The sequence below is a fragment of the Salvelinus fontinalis genome, chromosome 3 (genome assembly GCF_029448725.1).
Source record: "Salvelinus fontinalis isolate EN_2023a chromosome 3, ASM2944872v1, whole genome shotgun sequence".
NCBI classification, from domain to species: domain Eukaryota; kingdom Metazoa; phylum Chordata; class Actinopteri; order Salmoniformes; family Salmonidae; genus Salvelinus; species Salvelinus fontinalis.
In genome coordinates this window covers 66,957,219-66,979,200 of record NC_074667.1, presented here as the reverse complement: position 1 = coordinate 66,979,200, position 21,982 = coordinate 66,957,219, and the positions used below count along the sequence as shown (strand labels likewise).

At 44.8% G+C, this 21,982-nt stretch overlaps 1 protein-coding gene across 2 annotated transcripts in view; it reads right to left on the bottom strand.

Annotated features, from left to right (window-relative positions):
* LOC129851359 (E3 ubiquitin-protein ligase makorin-2-like) overlaps positions 1-12,920 on the bottom strand; it is a 61,496-nt gene extending 48,576 nt beyond the window's left edge. The window contains exons 1-4 of one of the 2 annotated variants that reach the window (XM_055917848.1): positions 12,797-12,870; positions 11,137-11,278; positions 2,161-2,289; positions 1,825-2,030 (exon numbers count right to left, since the gene is read on the bottom strand). In XM_055917848.1, the coding sequence (XP_055773823.1) occupies positions 1,825-2,030; positions 2,161-2,249 (295 nt within the window). In that variant the 5' untranslated portion in view covers positions 2,250-2,289; positions 11,137-11,278; positions 12,797-12,870. Of the gene's footprint in view, positions 1-1,824; positions 2,031-2,160; positions 2,290-11,136; positions 11,279-12,796 lie in introns of both variants that reach the window. The other variant, XM_055917847.1, reaches the window with a different exon arrangement.
* Between the last annotated feature and the right edge of the window lie 9,062 nt (positions 12,921-21,982).

Below are 21,982 nucleotides of genomic sequence, written 5' to 3'. Positions count from 1 at the left end.
AGAACCAGTAGTAGGATTCAATCTTAGTCCTGTATTGACACTTTGCCTGTTTGATGGTTCGTCTGAGGGCATAGCGGGATTTTTTACAATCGTCTGGATTAGTGTCCCCCTCCTTGAAAGTGGCAGCTCTGTTGCCTGTAATCCATAGCTTCTGGTTGGGATATGTACGTACGGTCACTGTGGGGACGACGTCGTCGATGCACTTATTGATGAAGCCGATGACTGAGGTGGTATACTCCTCAATGCCATTGGATGAACCCTGGAACCTATTCCAGTCTGTGCAAAACAGTCCTGTAGCGTAGCATCCGCGTCATCTGACGAGTCCCTGGTACCTCCTGCTTTAGTTTTCGCTTGTAAGCAGGAATCAGGAGGATAGAATTATGGTCAGATTTGTATGCGTCTCTGTGTGTAGAGTAAAGGTGGTCTAGATTTTTTTTACCTCTGGTTACACATGTAACATGCTGGTAGAAATGAGGTAAAACTGATTTAAGTTCCCCTGCATTAAATTCCCTGGCCACTAGGAGCGCCGCTTCTGGATAAGCATTTTCTTGTTTGCTTATGGCCTTACACAGCTCATTGAGTGTGGTCTTAGTGCCAGCATCGGTTTGTGGTGGTAAATAAACAACCTACGAAAAATATAGATGAAAACTCTTGGTAGACTAGCTGTTATTGACAAATAGTTTCACACCCACCCCTCGTCCTACCAGACATAGCTGTTCCGTCCTGCCGATGCACAGGAAACCAAAATAATATTATCCGTTCGCCGTTCAGCCACGACTGGTGAAACATAAAATATTACATTTTCTATGTCCGTTGGTAGGATAGTCTCAAGCGGAGATCATCCAGTTTATTCTCCGGTGATTGCACGTTGGCCAATAGAATGGATGGTAGTTACCCACTCGCCGACGAATGCTCCTTCGCGTCGGACTTAAAAGAAAGAAATCTTCATCCAGGTGGAGGTGAGTAATCACTGTTCTGATTTCCAGAAGATCTTTTCAGTCATAAGAGACGGTGGCAGCAACATTATGTACAAAATAAGTTAAATAATGCAGGAAAAAAAGCAATAAAAATATATATATAATTATGTTTTATGCTTATTGCAGACTAGGCAGCTAGTATTACAGTGGTACCCCAACGCTGTGGGCGACAAACTGAGCATTAATTTGTAATAAGAGAGTAAAACAAGAGTATCTGCTCTGCGTGCATTTTGAGTAGTTGAGACAAAAAGGGTTGAAAGTACATTTTGCTGTACTAGAGGAGAAGTTGACTGATATGGCTGATTCTGTTGGACCAAACCAAATGCAACTAGCGAGTTGAAACCGCTTTGTCAGAGGGGAAGATGTGATCTCTCAACTTTGTTGGCATGAGAGGATGGGGAGGGGCTTGGTGTGTGTAAACCATAGAGGAAGGTGCAAAGCGAGAGGTCTCACTCTTGATAAAATCTGTCCAAAATAAGGCCAATGCTTTTCTATGAGCTTATTTTGTCCTGCCTTTGGGACGACTCCCATTGATAGAACGGAGACATGAGCATCTCGTCATTATATACAGATCTCTGGGGTAAATGGGAAGATGCACAGCACAGAAGGAGCGAACGAGACAAGACCAAAAAGACAACATGAGAACAAGAGGACAAACGTTCATAAAACTGAAAAAGAACAAAACCTAGATTCTTGGTACAGGCATTTAGAATATCGCGCAAAAACATACATTTGAATGAATCAAATTCATTTGATATATTGCCCAGTCCTAGCGTCAACTCAAAAAAACAGAATAATAATGGGATATTGGTTTGCATGTAAATGTGGCAGTGAGATTCCACCATACCTCTATCTCTCAGCACCAGCGGTTTCTTCCCTCCCTGATGCCTGGCTTGGGGTGCAGTGGGGGCGAGAGGTCCAGGCACCCCAGGGGGGATGAAGGCCCCAGCAGTGATGGGGTTTCTGTTAGGGAGGTCCATGGGCACATCTCTCCCTCCTCCTCCTCCTCCTCCTCCTCCTCCTCCACCACCAGATGGCTTGATGTGGTCATACCTACAACACAGACAGTCAAAACACACACAATGATAATAAACACATTTATTGAACACGATAGATGAGCATAAAACTCATACAGTAACTGTACATTCCAGCCCATCAGTGTGGTCAGTATGTTGGATCTTACCTGCAGCGGTCTCCGTAGGCACACACACCTCTCTGGAAGAACTTACAGATGGTTGAAGGTTTACTGGTGGTCAGGTCATGAGAGAACATGCACCTATTCCCCTCTCGGCAGACACCATGGAGAAAATACCTGCATAGCAACACACAAACAAACAGCAGAATAAGCACGCTAGCTAGCGTGTGGATTAGTCATGATACCTTGGTTTCTGCTTATTCAGGCCGGATGTTCCGAGAACTGATATATAGTCTGATTAGGTTCATACACACTCCCATTTCAAGATGGAGACAAGCATGTCTTTGTTTGATCTGTGTTTGTAGCTGAAAAGCTTTTTGTGGTCTCTGTTTACCTTTGTTTCATGTAGCTGGAAAATAGTGCAATATTGCATACAGAGTTTAAGGAGACATTTGTGTGTCAAATCAGAGGGCCTGTTGTCCGGACCTCTGGCAGTCTGTATGGGGGTGCCACAGGGTTTAATTCTCGGGCCGACTCTCTTCTCTGTATATATCAATGATGTGGCTCTTGCTGCTGGTGATTCTCTGGTACACCTCTACGCAGACGACACCATTCTGTGTACTTCTGGCCCTTCTTTGGACACTGTGTTAACTAACCTCCAGACGAGCTTCAATGCCATACAACTCTCCTTCCGTGGCCTCCAACTGCTCTTAAACGCAAGTAAAACTAAATGCATGCTATTCAACCGATCACTGCCCGCACCTGCCCGCCCGTCCAGCATCACTACTCTGGACTAGAGGTCGACCGATTAATCGGAATGGCCGATTTCAAGTTTTCATAACAATCGGAAATCGGTATTTTTGGGCGCCGATTTGCCGATTTTTTTTTTTACACCTTTATTTAATCTTTATTTAACGAGGCAAGTCAGTTAACAACACATTCTTATTTTCAATGACGGCCTAGGAACCCTTGAACGAGGCAAAACGACAGATTTTTAACCTTGTCAGCTCGGGGGATCCAATCTTGGGAGATCCAATCTTAACCTTACAGTTAACTAGTCCAACACTGATTACATTGCACTCCACGAGGAGCCTGCCTGTGCCGCGAATGCAGTAAGCTAAGGTAAATTGCTAGCTAGCATTAAACTTATCTTATAAAAAACAATCAATCAATGACTGTCATTGCTCCAATGTGTACTTAAACATAAACATCAATGCCTTTCTTAAAATCAATACACAAGTATATATTTTTAAACCTGCATATTTAGCTAAAAGAAATCCAGGTTAGCAGGCAATATTAACCAGGTGAAATTGTGTCATTTCTCTTGCGTTCATTGCACGCAGAGTCAGGGTATATGCAACATGTTGGGCCGCCTGGCTCTTTGCGAACTAATTTGCCAGAATTTTACGTAATTATGACATAACATTGAAGGTTGTGCAATGTAACAGGAATATTTAGACTCGTGGATGCCAACCGTTTGATAAAATACGGAACGGAATAAACGTTTTGTTTTCGAGGTGATAGTTTCCGGATTAGTCAAAGGTATATGGTTGAGAGAGAAATAGTCGACGCGTTATAATTCCTGTAATAACTTGCGGCTGAACTTGAAAGGGGTTCCTTTGTTATTTTACCGTTCATGTCTTCCATAGAGAATGTCTTGATCTACTTCAAATAAGGTCTGTGTTTCGTGCAGGCTTAAACCGCCTCGACGTTTTGATGCCCGTGTAAATCTCACTAGGATAAGGTAACGTTTGTCAACATATTTTCATAAATCCACTCTACAAAAAAAATGATCTTCGCTTATATTTTGCCAATATTGATCAGAGTTACCTTGTCCTATGGATATCTACACAGTTATAAAATTGGCAAGGTGATGTAAGCCTACACGAAACACAGACCTTATTTTAAGTGAATCTAAAAATATCCTAATGAATAAATGAACGAACCGCTTTTCAGATTTTGCTAGAAGGTGTCATGGGAATTATGACTCGCACTTTGATCGTCAATTCTTACCATGCCTATTATTAAAATAGGATTTCCTGCACATAGAAATGACAGTTTTTGTTTTCAACATTCATCACAGGTAACTTAAACTCTATTTTTATTCAAACAGTTGAGAGTATTTGTCTCCTAAGCAGACTCTTCAGTATCATTGTCACTTCAGAGCTGTGTGTGTGTGTGTATTTATCTATTATATTAAGTTAAAATAAAAGTGTTCATTGTTCATTCAGTATTGTTGCAGTTGTCATTATTACAAAAATGTGTGTGTGTGTGTGTTTATGATATATATAAAACTATATATTTTTTTTAAATAAAATCGTCCGATTAATCGGTATCGGCTTTTTTTGTCCTCCAATAATCGGTATCGGCGTTGAAAAATCATAATCGGTCGACCTCTACTCTGGACGGCTCTGACTTAGCATACGTGGACAACTACAAATATCTAGGTGTCTGGTTAGATCTTTAGTTTCTTGGCAATGTCTCGCATAGAATAGCCTTTATTTCTCAGAAGAAGAATAGACTGACAAGTTTCAGAAGAAAGTTTTGTTTCTGGCCATTTTGAGCCTGTAATCGAACCCAAAAACGCTGATGCTCCAGATACTCAACCAGTCTAAGGAAGGCCAGTTGTATTGCTTCTTTACCAGCACCACAGTTTTCAGCTGTGCTAACATAACTGCAAAAGGGTTTTCTAATGATCAAATAGTCTTTTAAAATGATAAACGTGCCATTGGAACACAGGAGTGATGGTTGCTGATAAATGTAGATATTCCGTTAAAAATCTGCTGTTTCCAGCTACAATAGTCATTTACAACATTGACAATTTCTACACCATATTTCTGATCAATTTGCTGTTATTTTAATGGACAAATATTTGTTTTTCTTTCAAAAACAAGGACGTTTCTAAGTGACCCCAAACTTGAACGTGTGAGTGTGTGTGTATACACACACACACACACACACACACACACACGTCAAGTGTGGACACGCCTACTCATTCAAGGGTTTTTCTTTATTTTTACTATTTTCTACATTGTAGAATAATAGAAGACATCAAAACTATGAAATAACATATGGAATCATGTAGTAACCAAAAAAAAGTGTTAAACTAATCAAATATGACTTATATTTGAGATTCTTCAAAGTAGTCGCCCTTTGCCTTAATGACAGTTTTGCACACTCTTAGCATTCACTCAACCAGCTTCACCTGGAATGCTTTTCCAACAGTCTTGAAGGAGTTCCCACATATGCTGAGCACTTGGCTGCTTTTCCTTTGCTCTGCGGTCCAACTCATCCCAAACCATCTCAATTGGGTTGAGGTCTGGTGATTGTGGAGGTCAGGTCATCTAATGCAGCACTCCATCACTCTCCTTGGTGAAATAGCTCTTACACAGCCTGGAGGTGTGTTTTGGATCATTGTCCTGTTTAAAAAACTAAATGATAGTCCCACTAAACGCAAACCAAACGGGATGTCGTGTCGCTGCAGAATGCTGTGGTTAGCATGCTGGTTAAGTGTGCCTTGAAATCTAAATAAAACAGTGTCACCAGCAAAGCACCACCACACCATCACACCTCCTCCTCCATGCTTCACGGTGGGAACCACACACCATCACACCTCCTTCTCCATGCTTCACGGTGGGAACCACACACCATCACACCTCCTTCACGGTGGGAACCACACACCATCACACCTTCACCATGCTTCACGGTGGGAACCACACACCATCACACCTCCTCCTCCATGCTTCACGGTGGGAACCACACACCATCACACCTCCTCCTCCATGCTTCACGGTGGGAACCACACACCATCACACCTCCTCCTCCATGCTTCACGGTGGGAACCACACACCATCACTCCTCCTCCTCCATGCTTCACGGTGGGAACCACACACCATCACACCTCCTCCTCCATGCTTAACGGTGGGAACCACACACCATCACACCTCCTCCTCCATGCTTCACGGTGGGAACCACACACCATCACACCTCCTCCTCCATGCTTCACGGTGGGAACCACACACCATCACACCTCCTCCTCCATGCTTCACGGAGGGAACCACACACCATCACACCTCCTCCTCCATGCTTCATGGTGGGAACCACACATGCGGAGATCATCCGTTCACCAACTCGGTATCTCACAAAGACACAACGGTTGGATCCAAAAATCTCAAATTTGGACTCATCAGACCAAAGGACAGATTCCCACCGGTCTAAATGTCCATTGCTCGTGTTTCTTGGCCCAAGCAAGTCTCTTCTTATTGGTGTCCTTTAGTAGTGGTTTCTTTGCAGCAATTCGACCAATAATGCCTGATTCACACAGTCTCCTCTGAACAGTTTCTGTTGAGATGTGTCTGTTACTTGAACTCTGTGAATTATTTATTTGGGCTGCAATATGAGGTGCAGTTAACTAATAAACGTATCCTCTGCAGCAGAGGTAACTCTGGGTCTTCCTTTCCTGTGGCGGTCCACATGAGAGCCAGTTTCATCATATCCTCTGCAGCAGAGGTAACTCTGGGTCTTCCTTTCCTGTGGCGGTCCTCATGAGGGCCAGTTTCATCATATCCTCTGCAGCAGAGGTAACTCTGGGTCTTCCTTTCCATTCTGAGGCTGGTAACTCTAATAAACTTATCCTCTGCAGCAGAGGTAACTCTGGGTCTTCCTTTCCTGTGGCGGTCCACATGAGAGCCAGTTTCATCATAACGCTTGATGGTTGTTGCGACTGCACTTCAAGAACTATTCTTTAACTGTTCCGGATTGACTGACCTTCTTCATGTCCTAAAGTAATGATGGACTGACCTTCATGTCTTAAAGTAATGATGGACTGACCTTCATGTCTTAAAGTAATGATGGACTGACCTTCATGTCTTAAAGTAATGATGGACTGACCTTCATGTCTTAAAGTAATGATGGACTGACCTTCATGTCTTAAAGTAATGATGGAATGTCATTTCTCTTTGCTTATTTCAGCTGTTCTTGCTAAAATATGGACTTATTAATATGGACATCTTGGCATAGTTCTGTTATAATCTCCACCCGGCACAGCCAGAAGAGGACTGGCCACCCCTCATAGCCTGGTTCCTCTCTAGGTTTCTTCCTAGGTTTTGGCCTTTCTAGGGAGTTTTTCCTAGCCACCGTGCTTCTACACCTGCATTGCTTGCTGTTTGGGGGTTTAGGCTGGGTTTCTGTACAGCACTTTGAGATATTAGCTGATGTACGAAGGGCTATATAAAATAAACTTGATTTAGTCATTAACCAAATAGTTATATCTTCTGTATACCTTCCACCCCTACCTTGTCACACAACACTAATGCATAAAAAATTTTTTTTTCACAAATTAACTTTTAACAAATCAAATTTTATTGGTCACATACACATGGCTAGCAGATGTTATTGCGGTTGTAGCGAAATGCTTGTGCTTCTAGTTCCGACTGCAGAAATATCTAACAATTTCACAACAAATACCTAATACACACAAATCTAAGTAAGGAATGGAATAAGAATATATAAATATATGGATGAGCAATGTCAGAGCGGCATAGACTAAGATACAGTAGAATAGTATAGAATACAGTATATACACATGAGATGAGTAATGCATGAGATGAGTAATTATTTATATATATTTTTTTTTACACCTTTATTTAACTAGGCATGTCAGTTAAAGAACAAATTCTTATTTACAATGATGGCCTACCACAGCCGACACTGAGCCAATTGGGACTCCCAATCACGGCCGGATGTGATGCAGCCTGGATTCGAACCAGGGACTGCAGTGATGGTGTGGAGATATTATTAAAGTGACTAGTGATCCATTTATTAAAGTGGCCAATGATTTCAAGTCTGTATGTAGGCAGCCGCCTCTCTGTGCTAGTGGTGGCTGTTTAACAGTCTTTCTGTCCCAGCTTTGATGTACCTGTACTGACCTCGCCTTCTGGATGGTAGCGGGGTGAACAGGCAGTGGCTCGGGTGGTTGTTGTCCTTGATGATCTTTATGGCCTTTCTGTGACATCGGGTGGTGTAGGTGTCCTGGAGGGCAGGTAGTTTGCCCCCGGTGATGCATTGGGCAGACCGCACCAACCTCTGGAGAGTCCTGCGGTTTCAGGGGGTGCAGTTGGCGTACCAGGCGGTGATACAGCCCGACAGGATGCTCTCAATTGTGCATCTGTAAAAGTTAGTGAGGGTTTTAGGTGACAAGCCAAATTTCTTCAGCCTCCTGAGGTTGAAGAGGCGCTGTTGCGCCTTCACCACACTATCTTCAACGTGGACCATTTCAGATTGTCAGTGATGTGTACGCCAAGGAACTTGAAGCTTTCCACTTTCTCCACTACTGTCCCGTCGATGTGGATAGAGGGGTGCACCCTCTGCTGTTTCTGAAGTCCACGATCATTTCCTTTGTTTGTTGACGTTGAGTGAGAGGTTATTTTCCTGACACCACACTCCGAGGGCCCTCACCTCCTCCCTGTTGTTCGTCTCGTCGTTGCTGGTAATGAAGCCCACCACTGTAGTGTCGTCTGCAAACTTGATGATTGAGTTGGAGGAGTGCTTAGCCGCACAGTCGTGGGTGAACAGGGAGTACAGGAGAGGGCTCAGAACGCACCCTTGTGGGGCCCCAGTGTTGAGGATCAGCGGGGTGGAGATGTTGTTACCTACCCTCACCACCTGGGGGCGGCCCGTCAGGAAGTTCAGGACCCAATTGCACAGAGTGGGGTTCAGACACAGGGTCTCAAGCTTGATGATGACATCATTCCTCATCCAGATGGGACAGGGCAGTGTGATGGCGATTGCATGGTCTGTGGACCTATTGGGGCGGTAAGCAAATTGAAGTGGGTCTAGAGTGACAAGTAAGATAGAGATGATATGATCCTTGACTAGTTTCTCAAAACACTTCATGATGACAGAAGTGAGTGCTACGGGGCGATGGTCATTTAGTTCAGTTATCTTTGCTTTCTTGGGTTCAGGAACAATGGTGGCCATCTTGAAGCATGTGGGGACAGCAGACTGGGATCGGGAGAGATTGAATATGTCAGAAAACACACCAGCCAGCTGGTCCGCGCATGCTCTGAGAACGTGGCTAGGAATGCCTTCTGGGCCGGCAGCCTTGCGAGAGTTAACACGTTTAAATTTCTTACTCACATTGGCCAGGGAGAAGGAGAGCTCACAGTCCTTGGTAGCATGCCGCGTCGGTGGAACTGTGTTATCCTCAAAGCGGGCAACGAAGGTGTTTAGCTTGGCCGGACGCAAGATGTCGGTGTCCGCGACGTGGCTGGTTTTCCTTTTGTAGTCCGTGATTGTCTGAAGACCCTGCCACATACGTCTCGTGTCTGAGCTGTTGAATTGCGACTCCACTTAGTCTCTATACTCACAAGGCATACCTGTTAATTGAAATGCATTCCAGGTGACTACCTCATGAAGCTGGTTGAGAGAATGTCAAGCGTGTGCAAAGCTGTCATCAAGGCAAAGGGTGGTTACTTTGAAGAATCTCAAATATAAAACAAATTTTGATTTGTTTAACACTTTTTTGTTACTACATCAAATCAAATGTATTTATATAGCCCTCGTACATCAGCTGATATCTCAAAGTACTGTACAGAAACCCAGCCTAACGCCCCAAACAGCAAGCAATGCAGGTGTAGAAGCCCGGTGGCTAGGAAAAACTCCCTATAAAGGCCAAAACCTAGGAAGAAACCTAGAGAGGAATCAGGATGAGGGGTGGCCAGACCTCTTCTGGCGGTGCCGGGTGGAGATAACAGAATTCCAAATGATTCCATGTGTAATTTCGTAGTTTTGATGTCTTCACTGTTATTCTACAATGTAGAAAATAGTCAAAATAAATACAAACCCTACACACACACTTTGAAATTGTGGTGCCAGTGTAGGCCAGTGACACACAAAAAACAATGACAGATTTTGACCATGTCAGCTCGGGGATTCGATCTTGCAACCTTCCTGTTACTAGTCCAACGCTCTAACCACTAGGCTACCTGCCTCTCTTTGCGGTCAAGGATGATGCATTTGCCATATCCAAGAGGTGATGAAGCCAGTCAAGATGCTCTCAATGGCGCGAGGGCCCATGACACATTCTTTTAGCCTCCTGAGGTGGAAGCGGCGCTGCCATGCCCTCTTCACGACGGTGCGGGTGTGTACCATGTTAGTTCGTTAGTGATGTGGACGCCAAGAAACTCAAAGCACTCGACCTGCTCCACAACTACCCCATCGATGTGTATGGGGGCGGGCTCTCCCCTCTTTCTCCTATAGTCCACAATCAGCTCCTTGCTCTTACTGACGTTGAGGGAGAGGTTGTTGTCCTGGAACCACACTGCTAAATCTCTGACCTCCTCCCTGTAGGCTGAATCATTGCCGTCGGTGATCAGGCCTACCACTGGTGTGTCGTCAGCAAACTTAAATGATGGTGTTGGAGCCCTGAGTGGCCAGACAGTTGTGGGTGAACAGGGAGTACAGGAAGTGACTAGGCACACACCCCTGAGGGGCCCCCGTGTTGAGGGTTTAATCAACATAATTAACATTTAATCCTAGTAAAAATCCTGTCTTAGGTCAGTTAGGATCACCACTTTATTTTAAGATTGTGAAATGTCAGAATAATAGTAGAGAGAATGATTTACACCTACAGTTTGAACCCCTGCTGTCTCTGGCTCCACAACCCCCCCGCCCCCCCGCCCGGCCATCTACAGTTGAAGTCAGAAGTTTACAGCCACTTAGGTTGGAGTCATTAAAACTCGTTTTTCAACCACTCCACAAATTGCTTGTTAACAAACTATAGTCTTGGCAAGTCGGTTAGGACATCTACTTTGTGCATCACACAAGTAATTTTTCCAACAATAGTTTACAGACAGATTATTTCACTGTATCACAATTCCAGTGGGTCAGAAGTTTACATACACTAAATTGACTGCCTTTAAAAACAGCTTGGAAAATTCAATAAAATGATGTCATGGCTTTAGAAGCTTCTGACATCATTTGAGTCAATTGGATGTGTAACTGTGGATGTATTTGAAGGCCTACCTTCAAACTCAGAGCCTCCTTGCTTGACATCATGGGAAAATCAAAAGAAATCAGCCAAGATCTCAGGAAAAATTTGTAGATCTACACAAGTCTGGCTCATCCTTGGGAGCAATTTCCAGATGCCTGAAGGTACCACGTTCATCTGTACAAACAACAGTACGCAAGTATAAACACCATGGGACCACGCAGCCGTCATACGACCTCAGGAAGGAGACGCGTTCTGTCTCCTAGAGATGAATGTACTTTGGTGCAAAAAGTGCAAATCAATCCTAGAACAGCAAAGGACCTTGTGAAGATGCTGGAGGAAACAGGTACAAAAGTATCTATATCCACAGTAAAATGAGTCCTATAATCGACATAACCTGAAAGGCCGCACAGCAAGGAAGAAGCCACTGCTCCAAAACCGCCATAAAAAAACGACTACGGTTTGCAACTGCACATGGGGACAAAAAACGTAATTTTTGAAGAAATGTCGTCTGGTCTGATGAAACAAAAATAGAACTGTTTGGCCATAATGACCATCGTTATGTTTGGAGGAAAAAGGGGGAGGCTTGCAAGCCAAAGAACACCACCACCTTGCTGTTGCTAGCTAATTTGTCCTGGGATATAAACGTTGAGTTGTTATTTTACCTGAAATGCACAAGGTCCTCCACTCCGACAATTAAGCCACACGTAAAACGGACAACCGAATCGTTTCTAGTCATCATTCCTCCTTCAAGGCTTTTTCTTCTTTGGACTTTATATGACGATTGGCATCTAACTTTCATAGTTACCACGACAACCGACCTAACTTAGTTCATCTTTCAATCACCCACGTGAGTATAACCAATGAGGAGATGGCACATGGGTATCTGCTTCTATAAACCAATGAGGAGATGGGAGAGGCAGGACTTGCACCAAGTTCAGCGTCACAAATAGAACTGACTTCTATTTTAGTGCTTGGCAAAGCAGAGCTCATTGGCGCAATAATGGAATAACATGCATGTTTAAATGTATTTTGCAATGCTCGTGGATGCGAGCGGTGTGGTCAGCATGATTGCGAACAATAGCGAAGCAGGCATTGTGACGTAGAACAATGGGCTGGGAATAGTACATTCAGAAGGAGAGTTGGTGTCATGGTGCTCCATATAACTAATAGGAGCTGGTAGGGTGAAAATGCCCTAAAATAAGGCCTGTTTTTCGTGATTACTTCAAAAGTACGGCAAACAGCTGAGAATTATGGTCATATTATGAAACCGGGCTCCACGGCGGATGCAATGAACTAGTTATGTGAAAAGCTTTGTTAAAAATGTCATGTGTCCAGCCTATTTATATAAAAACCGGCGACCGGGCGTCATCAATCCTAGTCATTATAGTGCAGATCTAGCGCCCACTATCGTCTGCCTAGGCTACACTTTAGTGCTAACTAGCAAACAAAAGCACCAATCGTGTGATCCATGGACTTGTTCAATCTGAGCAACACACTACCGCATGTTCTCATATATCGCACCAGACTGGTCTCAGCTTCAAAGCTAACGTTAGGAAGCTAACTAGCAACGGCAAAGAGTTAGCTAATGTTGGCTAGCCAGCCAGCTAGCTAAGAAGCTAGCGAACATTTCCTAGTTGCAAGACCGGAAACATCACACAGCTCAAGTCAAGGAATAGTAAAACCATTAGTCACCTGCAGGTGACTTGCTTCGTGCTCATTTTTGTTCATCAATAACATTGGCGCAACAGTATTTATGTTATCGTTGTCACGTTTGAGTGCAATCCGAAACACCCGCCTATGAACCCCCAGAATCAATTAAAACAAGGTTCCGATGTTAAGGTTCCGGGCACGTATTAGGCAGACTGGTCGCCGGGGAAATGGCTGAAGCAGAAGTGTCGTTAGAAGCGACACGCTGAAAGCACGTCCAGTGCCGTTAGCGAGAAAGATGCGTGGACAACAGTGAAGTCTTAGAATGGATTTATTTGGGAAAACCCGTTTGAAGTCACGAGGATGGTGAAGAAGGCGTTGGGAAAAGTGGATGCAGACAAAGTAACCAGGAGGTGTATGGTGTTGATATCGTGTAGTCATAGTAACCAGGAGGTGTATGGTGTTGATATCGTGTAGTCATAGTAACCAGGAGTTGTATGGTGTTGATATCGTGTAGTCATAGTAACCAGGAGGTGTATGGTGTTGATATCGTGTAGTCATAGTAACCAGGAGGTGTATGGTGTTGATATCGTGTAGTCATAGTAACCAGGAGGTGTATGTGTAACAGGGTTTTATTGGTGATTCCCCTTGCCACTTTATTGTTAAGCCAATGGGTTTTTGGTTTTAGTTTTGTCTTGCCGTCACCTACTCAACATGGCATCTTATTGGCTGGTTTGCGTAGCTTGCTTACGAGGGAGGATGTTTCATTAGAATCGTCCCAGTGAACAAGCACCAAACCAGCGGTAAGTTGTTGGTTGCAAAGCACTGTGCATCATAAGTGATTTTTTTACTCCCAAGTGATGATTTAAGTGTACAATTTATATACATTTGTTTGTAAATGTTATTCGAACATCACACATAAGATGCAATGTTTTTTGGAGAATATTGGTTGTGCATTTTGGTTGTAAAGAATTCCCGCCAGTACTAGCTAGCAACTTACTGTGTCTGGTGGGGGGGGTTCATATATTTTGTACAGTGCGTGAGTGCAGAGTTGGATGGTGAGCCGTGCATTGCATGACGTGCAATTTTGTGCTGTTCCTACCAGGTACATTGTTAAAGATATTATATTGTATATTGTAATTGTATTATTATGGTAACTACATGGCCCAGTGAACAAGCACCAAACCAGCGTGCGTGAGTGCAGAGTTGGATGGTGAGCCGTGCATTGCATGACGTGCAATTTTGTGCTGTTCCTACCAGGTACATTGTTAAAGAATAAATCTCCATGACGGGTGCTACATGTTGGAATTCGTGTCGAGGATTGATTGTACACAACGCAAGAAGAGTACTGTTACAGTGGTGCCGTGACCGTTCTTCTGGATCGGATCATCCTTCGCTGGATTTCCATCTCAGAACTTCGCCGTGGTTGCCGTTGAAGAACCAGATAAGACGTTGCTGGTGCAGTATAGTGCGATATCGCATTTCGCCACAAGAGGGCGCCATCAACGTTTTATTATCGAAATTGATGATTTCTCTGGCTGAGACACTTCACAGATAAACGATATAACTTTTGTGTTACTTGTTTATTTGAAATTCTAATGTATATCTGATATGAGTAGGGTGAGTTTTACCTGTGTACTAGATATAGGTTAGATTTTGACGTGAGGTTAAAGAAAGAAATATATATATGCATTTTTTTTGCTAGTTACATTTTTATTAGTGTGTTGATTTCCCATTGTTAAAATGGAAGGTGTTGGGAGAGGTAGGGGTTTCCTGTCATTTAATCTGTCACCATCTGTTGGTAGGGGTTCAGGCAAAATTCCAGTTGCTTCTACACCTATGCCTAAACTGGAGGGTTTTGGGAGTTTTGATGATAGTGTACCCATGGAAACGCCCAAGGATGTGTATGACAGAGTTTTGCCAAATACAGGGAGTGGGGAGGTCTCCATGGATTTCATAGCAGACATAGTACAGCAGATTGGTCATTCCATTGGGGAGAACATTGCCTCCTGTTTGGAGTCAAAGGCAATTGTTGGACATGTTGGGGACAATGTTATGGGGAATGCATGCAGCTCTAGGGGTTTGGATGTGTCAGGCCTGAACCTGGTATTGAAGTCTGATATCAGGGAACCAGTGTACTTTCGGGGGGATGGCTCTGAAAAGTGCACAGTGCATGAGTGGGAGGATATGGTCATGGTTTACATGCGTAAGAGGGGCGTATCTGTGATGGACCAAGCTGTTGAGGTTATGGGTAGGCTTATGGGAAGGGCCCGTGATGTTGTTAAAGTGGGCATACGCAGCAATCCCTCCGTTGATTTATCTAAAGGCCCGAGTCCCATCTTTGACATACTGAAACAACATTTTAGTGACACTGCTTTTTCAAGCATGCCCCTCGCTGACTTTTATGCCACATTACCTCTGACTGATGAACAACCATTTGAATATTGGCTCAGACTGAACAGGGCTATGGAGGTTGCTGAAGATTGTCTAAAGAGACAGAAAAAAAGGGTTGAAGACCCATCTCGTGAGCTCACAGTCATGTTCATCAGACATTGCCCTAACGCTGAACTGTCCCTTATCTTTAAGTGCAAGCCATTACAGCAGTGGACTGCTGCAGATGTTCATGAGAGGCTGGATGAATACAGGAGGGAGCAGAGGTACTCTCACTTATCTAAGGTGATCCCAGCCATCACAACAATGAAGCAGGAAGTTGGTGCTGTCATGCCGATCACCATGCCTGCTGTGAGGCCCATCATGGAAGTACCCAATACGTTGCCTTACCCAGCCCAGACTATTCAGGGCTCAGCTGAGCCGATGGAACGTATCCTTGCAATGCTGGAGCGTGTGCTGGAGCAGAGACCACAACAGTCTGACCATAGGTTCCAGAAAGGGAATAGGAGCAAAGTGAAGTCTAATGGGCCATGTAACGTGTGCGGGGATGCTGGACATGATACTTACTTTCACTGCAGGGCCAATCACCTCTGCTTTCTTTGTCATGTAGCTGGCCACGCACGCTCTCAGTGCCCCAAGGCCGCAGCTCTGAGCACAGCTGGTGGAGTCCCTACAGTAACCACTGCTCAGCTTCCGGGAAAACTAGTAGGCCTGCATGTAGAAGGGGAGAGTGTTGGGCCTTTTGTAGAGTCCCCATCGGTGAGAGCTGTTGATTTGGAGTCTGTATATAAAAGTGTTTGTGACGAAATGGAGACTGAGAAGAGTATCATAATGCAGAACACACAGAGGCTTTCTGCACATGATGATTTATTTTATGCCAAGGTGTTAATAGGAGGAGAAGTAGAAGTGAGAGCTATGCTTGACAGTGGATCCATGGCTTGTACCTTGAGCTCTAGGGTCTTACCTGAACTGTTGCGTGCAGGAGTGTTGAAAAGTCCATCATTGAGTCCTACAGAGGTAGTCTTGGTTGGTTGTGGTGGGTTGAAGACGAGGCCTTTGGGAGTATGTGAGCTGGAGATGGAGGTGTACGGATGTAGAGTTGCCGTGCCTACACTGGTGGTTGAAGGCCAGAGTGATGACCTCATCTTGGGCAGCAATCTCCTAAAGCACTTGATTCGCCACCTGAAGACGGATGGAGATCTCTGGAAGAGGGTTTATACTCCTGTGTGTGACGGGGGTGAGGAGAGCAAGCTAATCAATATGATGGCTAATGTGGAGAGATGGAGAGACAGTGAAGTACCTGACAAAGTTGGAACTGTGAGACTAAAAGGGGCGGTGACTCTAGAGCCTATGCAGGAGCACTTAGTCTGGGGCAGACTACGAAACACTCAGAATCTATCAGCGGGCAGTGCTGTTCTCATTGAGCCCAGCAGTTCAAGGTCAACACCAAGGTCAATACTGGTAGGGAGGACAGTAGCTCTATTGCGGGGGGATGGGTGGCTCCCTGTTAGAGTGATAAACCCTTCTCAGAAGACAGTGACTTTGAGACGAAACGCCACTCTAGCCGATGTCTTTCCTTGCATGGCTCTAGAGGACTTTGACTGTTCGTGTGTGAATGATGATTCATCAGCAGCTTTGCAGCAGCAAGTGCAGAGAACGGCTGATATACTCACTGACTGCCAAGATGACTTGACACTGACTGATGACGGTTCCAGCCAACTTCACGATACTGACGGACCTGACAGTTCAAGCGAGCCTGAGGTCTTACGTGACTTAGGTTTGACTGATATTGATGTCAACTCCTGTCAAGCGTCTCCTGCTGGTAAGAAGAAACTCATCCAGCTCATAGCTGAGTACCAGTCTATTTTTTCCAGGCACAAGTTGGATTGTGGAAAAGCTTCCGGATGTCTTCACCGCATTCAACTGAGTGATGAGAAACCCTTTCGAATGCCCTACCGACGCCTTTCACCAAATCATTATGAGAAACTCAAACAAGCATTGAATGAGATGGAAGAACGTGAAATCATAAGGAAGTCTAGTAGTGAGTTCGCCTCTCCCCTTGTCCTTGTATGGAAGAAGTCTGGAGACCTGAGACTCTGTACTGATTTTCGTTTGCTCAATGCTCGCACCATCAAAGACGCCCACCCACTCCCTCACCAGGCTGACGCACTGGCTGCTTTAGGTGGAAATGCCTTTTTCTCGACAATGGACCTTACCTCTGGCTACTACAATGTGGAAGTGCATGAGGATGACCGGAGATTCACAGCTTTTACGTCGCCATTTGGATTGTACGAATACAATCGTATGCCACAGGGGTTATGTAATAGTCCTGCAACCTTTATGAGGATGATGCTAAACATCTTTGGAGATCAGAACTTTCTTAGCCTGCTGTGTTACCTTGACGATGTCTTGGTCTATGCGCCCACTGAAGATCTGGCTTTACAGCGCCTGGAAATGGTTTTTGAGCGTCTCAAGGCTCACAACCTGAAGTTGGCGCCAAAAAAGTGTAACTTTCTGCAGAGGTCTGTGAAGTTTCTGGGGCATATCATTAGTGCGGATGGTGTAGCTACAGACCCTGAGAAGGTGAGAGCCATTACAGGAGTAACAGAAGCTGATCTAATGGAAGATGGCACTGACATTCCATCTCAGAAGAAATTGAGGTCATTCCTTGGGATGGTGGTGTATTATCAACAGTTCATTGAAGGTTGCTCGACCATTGCAAAGCCTCTCTTTGGATTGACTACTGGACACAAGGCTCCACGCTGGAAAAAGAAGCGACGCTCACCTGTCAGGAAGTTGACGGCTGCCGACTGGACAACAGAATGCAGACAGGCCTTATTCCAGCTAAAGCAAGCCTTACTGGACCAGGTTTTGTTGGCCCACCCCAACTTCGAAAAACCCTTTCTACTCTCGGTGGATGCGTCCAGCAATGGCTTAGGTGCTGTGCTGTCCCAGGTGCAGGAACAGGGAGCTACAGCGAGACCTATAGCCTTCGCGAGCAAGTCCCTCAGTTATGCGCAGTCGAGGTATCCTGCACACAGGCTCGAGTTCTTTGCCATGAAATGGGCTATCTGTGACAAGTTCCAGCACTGGCTACGGGGACAGCAGTTCACGGTATGGACAGATAATAATCCCTTGACATACATTCTGACCAAAGCAAAGCTTGATGCTTGTGAACAGAGATGGGTCGCCAAGCTGGCACCGTACGAGTTTGACATCAAGTACATCCCTGGAAAAATAAATGTTGTTGCAGATGCTTTGAGCAGACAGCCCTTCGTACGACCCAGTGCACTCCATCGCCTGACAAGGGTCCCGTACGAGACCTTACTAGCTGAAGCCGACGCTGTGCGCACAGACAGAGTGCAAGATGTGTTTCGCTGGTCCAGCCACCCCTTTGACAAAGCCTCTGACTCCAACGAAGTGGTCATTAGCTGTCAGGCTACTGTTGACCCATCTGGTGCTTTATCAAGACATGAAGTTGCAGCTGTTCTTCATTCACACAGGTGCTGGGGGGATGAAGTGGGCTCACATGCACTGCTCTGGCCACAGCTTCCACAGGCTGTTATGCCATCAGAGCAGACCGATGTCGATGTTCTGCCACACGACCGACTGATGAGTAAGCAGCGTGATGACAACGTGATCAGCAGAGTGATCTTCTTTGTGGAGAGGGGGAGAAGACCATCCCGGAGAGAGCGTTCCCATGAGACTGTTGAGGTTTTGTGTCTTCTCAGAAGTTGGGACAAGTTGACCATGAAGATGGGTGTACTGTATCGTGTTTCAAGGAATGTGGTTACAAAGAGGAAAACGTATCTGTATGTGGTTCCAGCCTCCATGAAAGCAATGGTGTTGAAGGGTGTCCATGATGAAGCTGGTCACCAGGGCCAACAGAGAACAGTCTACCTGACAAGACAGAGGTTCTTCTGGCATGGCCTGGAGAGGGAGGTAAAAGCATATGTGAAGTGCTGCAGGAGATGCGTCGTGAGCAAGACTCCTGAACCGGAAGCGAGAGCTCCTCGAGAGCATAATAACAACTGAGCCTCTTGAACTAGTGTGCATAGACTTCTGGTCTGCAGAAGATTCTTCAAACAAGTCCTTGGATGTGCTCGTTGTTACTGACCACTTTACCAAATTGGCTCATGCCTTCTTGTGTCCGAACCAGTCTGCTAAGTCAGTAGCTCATCAGTTGTGGAACAACTATTTCTGTGTCTACGGGATGCCTCGCCGTATACATTCAGACCAGGGAGCCAACTTCGAGAGCGCTTTAATAGCCGAACTGTTGAGTGTTGCAGGTGTTCAGAAGTCTCACACCACGCCGTACCATCCGATGGGGAACGGGTCCTGCGAAAGGATGAATAGGACGTTGGGAAACATGATCCGGGCCCTGCCAACGAGAGCAAAGCACAGATGGCCTCAGGCGCTGAAGTCCCTCACGTTTGCGTACAATTGTACAATCCACGAGACCACAGGCTTTGCCCCTTTCCTGCTAATGTTTGGGAGGACGCCAAGACTGCCTGTTGACATAGTCTTTGGCTCTGTCATAGAGAACCCAGAAGTTGTGGACTATGACCAGTTTGTTCAGTCTTTGAGGAGAGATCTGAAAGAAGCCATGAATACAGCACAGGCATCTGCAGCGAAGCAGTTGAAGAGGCATGCTGACCTTTATGACAGAAGAGTCAGAGGAGCACCAGTGGAGATTGGTGATCGAGTGTTGCTGGCTAACAAGGTGGAGCGGGGAAAGCGGAAGCTCGCTGACCGTTGGGAGGATACTGTCTACCTTGTCACTGGGTTGAATGCTGACAGCCACACTTAAGATTCAGAACAGCTCCACTGGACGGGAGAAGACGGTACATCGCAACCTGATAATGCCAGTCAACTTCCTTCCTCTTCCCCATGCTGCCGTTGATGAGGGAACAGACATGTCTGGTTTAACAGAGTCTGAGGGCATGAATGACAGCCTTATGGTCTCAGCTGCCATGGACACTGCAGTGGATGATGATGCTGAGTACAGAACGAGAGTGTGGGTGTCAGAATTGCCTTCTGAAGGAACAGGTGACACAAGCCTGGAGGGTGATGTGCGATCCTTGGATGCTCAGGATATTCCACCTTTGGATTCTGTGGAAGATATACTGCAGCTGGAAGTTCTGCCTCGGTCAGAGAGTCTTCAAGAATCTGACCGAGACCGTAACAGTGTAGTGAGTGAGCTAATTGACCAGTCTATTTACGATATCCGTACTGACCTACCAAACTCGGACCATTCCTTACCTGATCAGTTACAGACGGACTGTGTTGACAGTCCCACTATTGCAACAGTACACAACACTGTTACCCCTTATGCAGTTGAAGGTAGTCAGGGTCGTATTAGGTCAAGGGCAGGAAGACTATTTAAACCAGTGTCAAGACTGATTGAGATTATGAATCAGCAGACAGTTAGCTCTTGAAGGTTTAATATGTGAATAGAGGGTCAATGGTATTGGCATCTTTTATTTGTTTTGCTTTTACATCATTGTGACCATGATTAGAGGTTGCAAGATGGTAATGTGACGGATATGATCAACTCTCTTATGGTAGTTTATTTTATTACTTGGATGTTTTAAAGTCACTGAGTGTACTTAACATGTAACAGGCATGTTTACCTATGAGGGCTAAGGGGATTGATCAACCGCTTTTCACTCTAATTCTCAAGGAGAATAGTCTAATGACTGGAATATTTAGTGACTGATTTAAAGCAGGGTCTGCATCCTTGATATACACAGCTTTACCTTTTAGTTTCTCTATTAGGTAGTATAAAAATATATCAATTTTTTTTTTTTCCTCTGAGTTATTCTGTACATATGTTGAGTGTCTCTGTATCTGGTATGTTTGCACAGTGCCGTTTTGTATTTTTTTATTATTTTTCTTTGCAAGTGGAATTCAGTAGGGGGGAGTGTAACAGGGTTTTATTGGTGATTCCCCTTGCCACTTTATTGTTAAGCCAATGGGTTTTTGGTTTTAGTTTTGTCTTGCCGTCACCTACTCAACATGGCATCTTATTGGCTGGTTTGCGTAGCTTGCTTACGAGGGAGGATGTTTCATTAGAATCGTCCCAGTGAACAAGCACCAAACCAGCGGTAAGTTGTTGGTTGCAAAGCACTGTGCATCATAAGTGATTTTTTTACTCCCAAGTGATGATTTAAGTGTACAATTTATATACATTTGTTTGTAAATGTTATTCGAACATCACACATAAGATGCAATGTTTTTTGGAGAATATTGGTTGTGCATTTTGGTTGTAAAGAATTCCCGCCAGTACTAGCTAGCAACTTACTGTGTCTGGTGGGGGGGGTTCATATATTTTGTACAGTGCGTGAGTGCAGAGTTGGATGGTGAGCCGTGCATTGCATGACGTGCAATTTTGTGCTGTTCCTACCAGGTACATTGTTAAAGATATTATATTGTATATTGTAATTGTATTATTATGGTAACTACATGGCCCAGTGAACAAGCACCAAACCAGCGTGCGTGAGTGCAGAGTTGGATGGTGAGCCGTGCATTGCATGACGTGCAATTTTGTGCTGTTCCTACCAGGTACATTGTTAAAGAATAAATCTCCATGACGGGTGCTACATGTTGGAATTCGTGTCGAGGATTGATTGTACACAACGCAAGAAGAGTACTGTTACATATGGTGTTGATATCGTGTAGTCATAGTAACCAGGAGGTGTATGGTGTTATCACTGGAGTCCTGTTGGACAGTGATAATCAATATCATAGGCTAAACATTCCAGAAGTAGTTAATGCACGTCTAATGACCCGTATGGGAAAGGGAGCAAAGTGTATCTGTTATTGCTGATGTCTGATGAG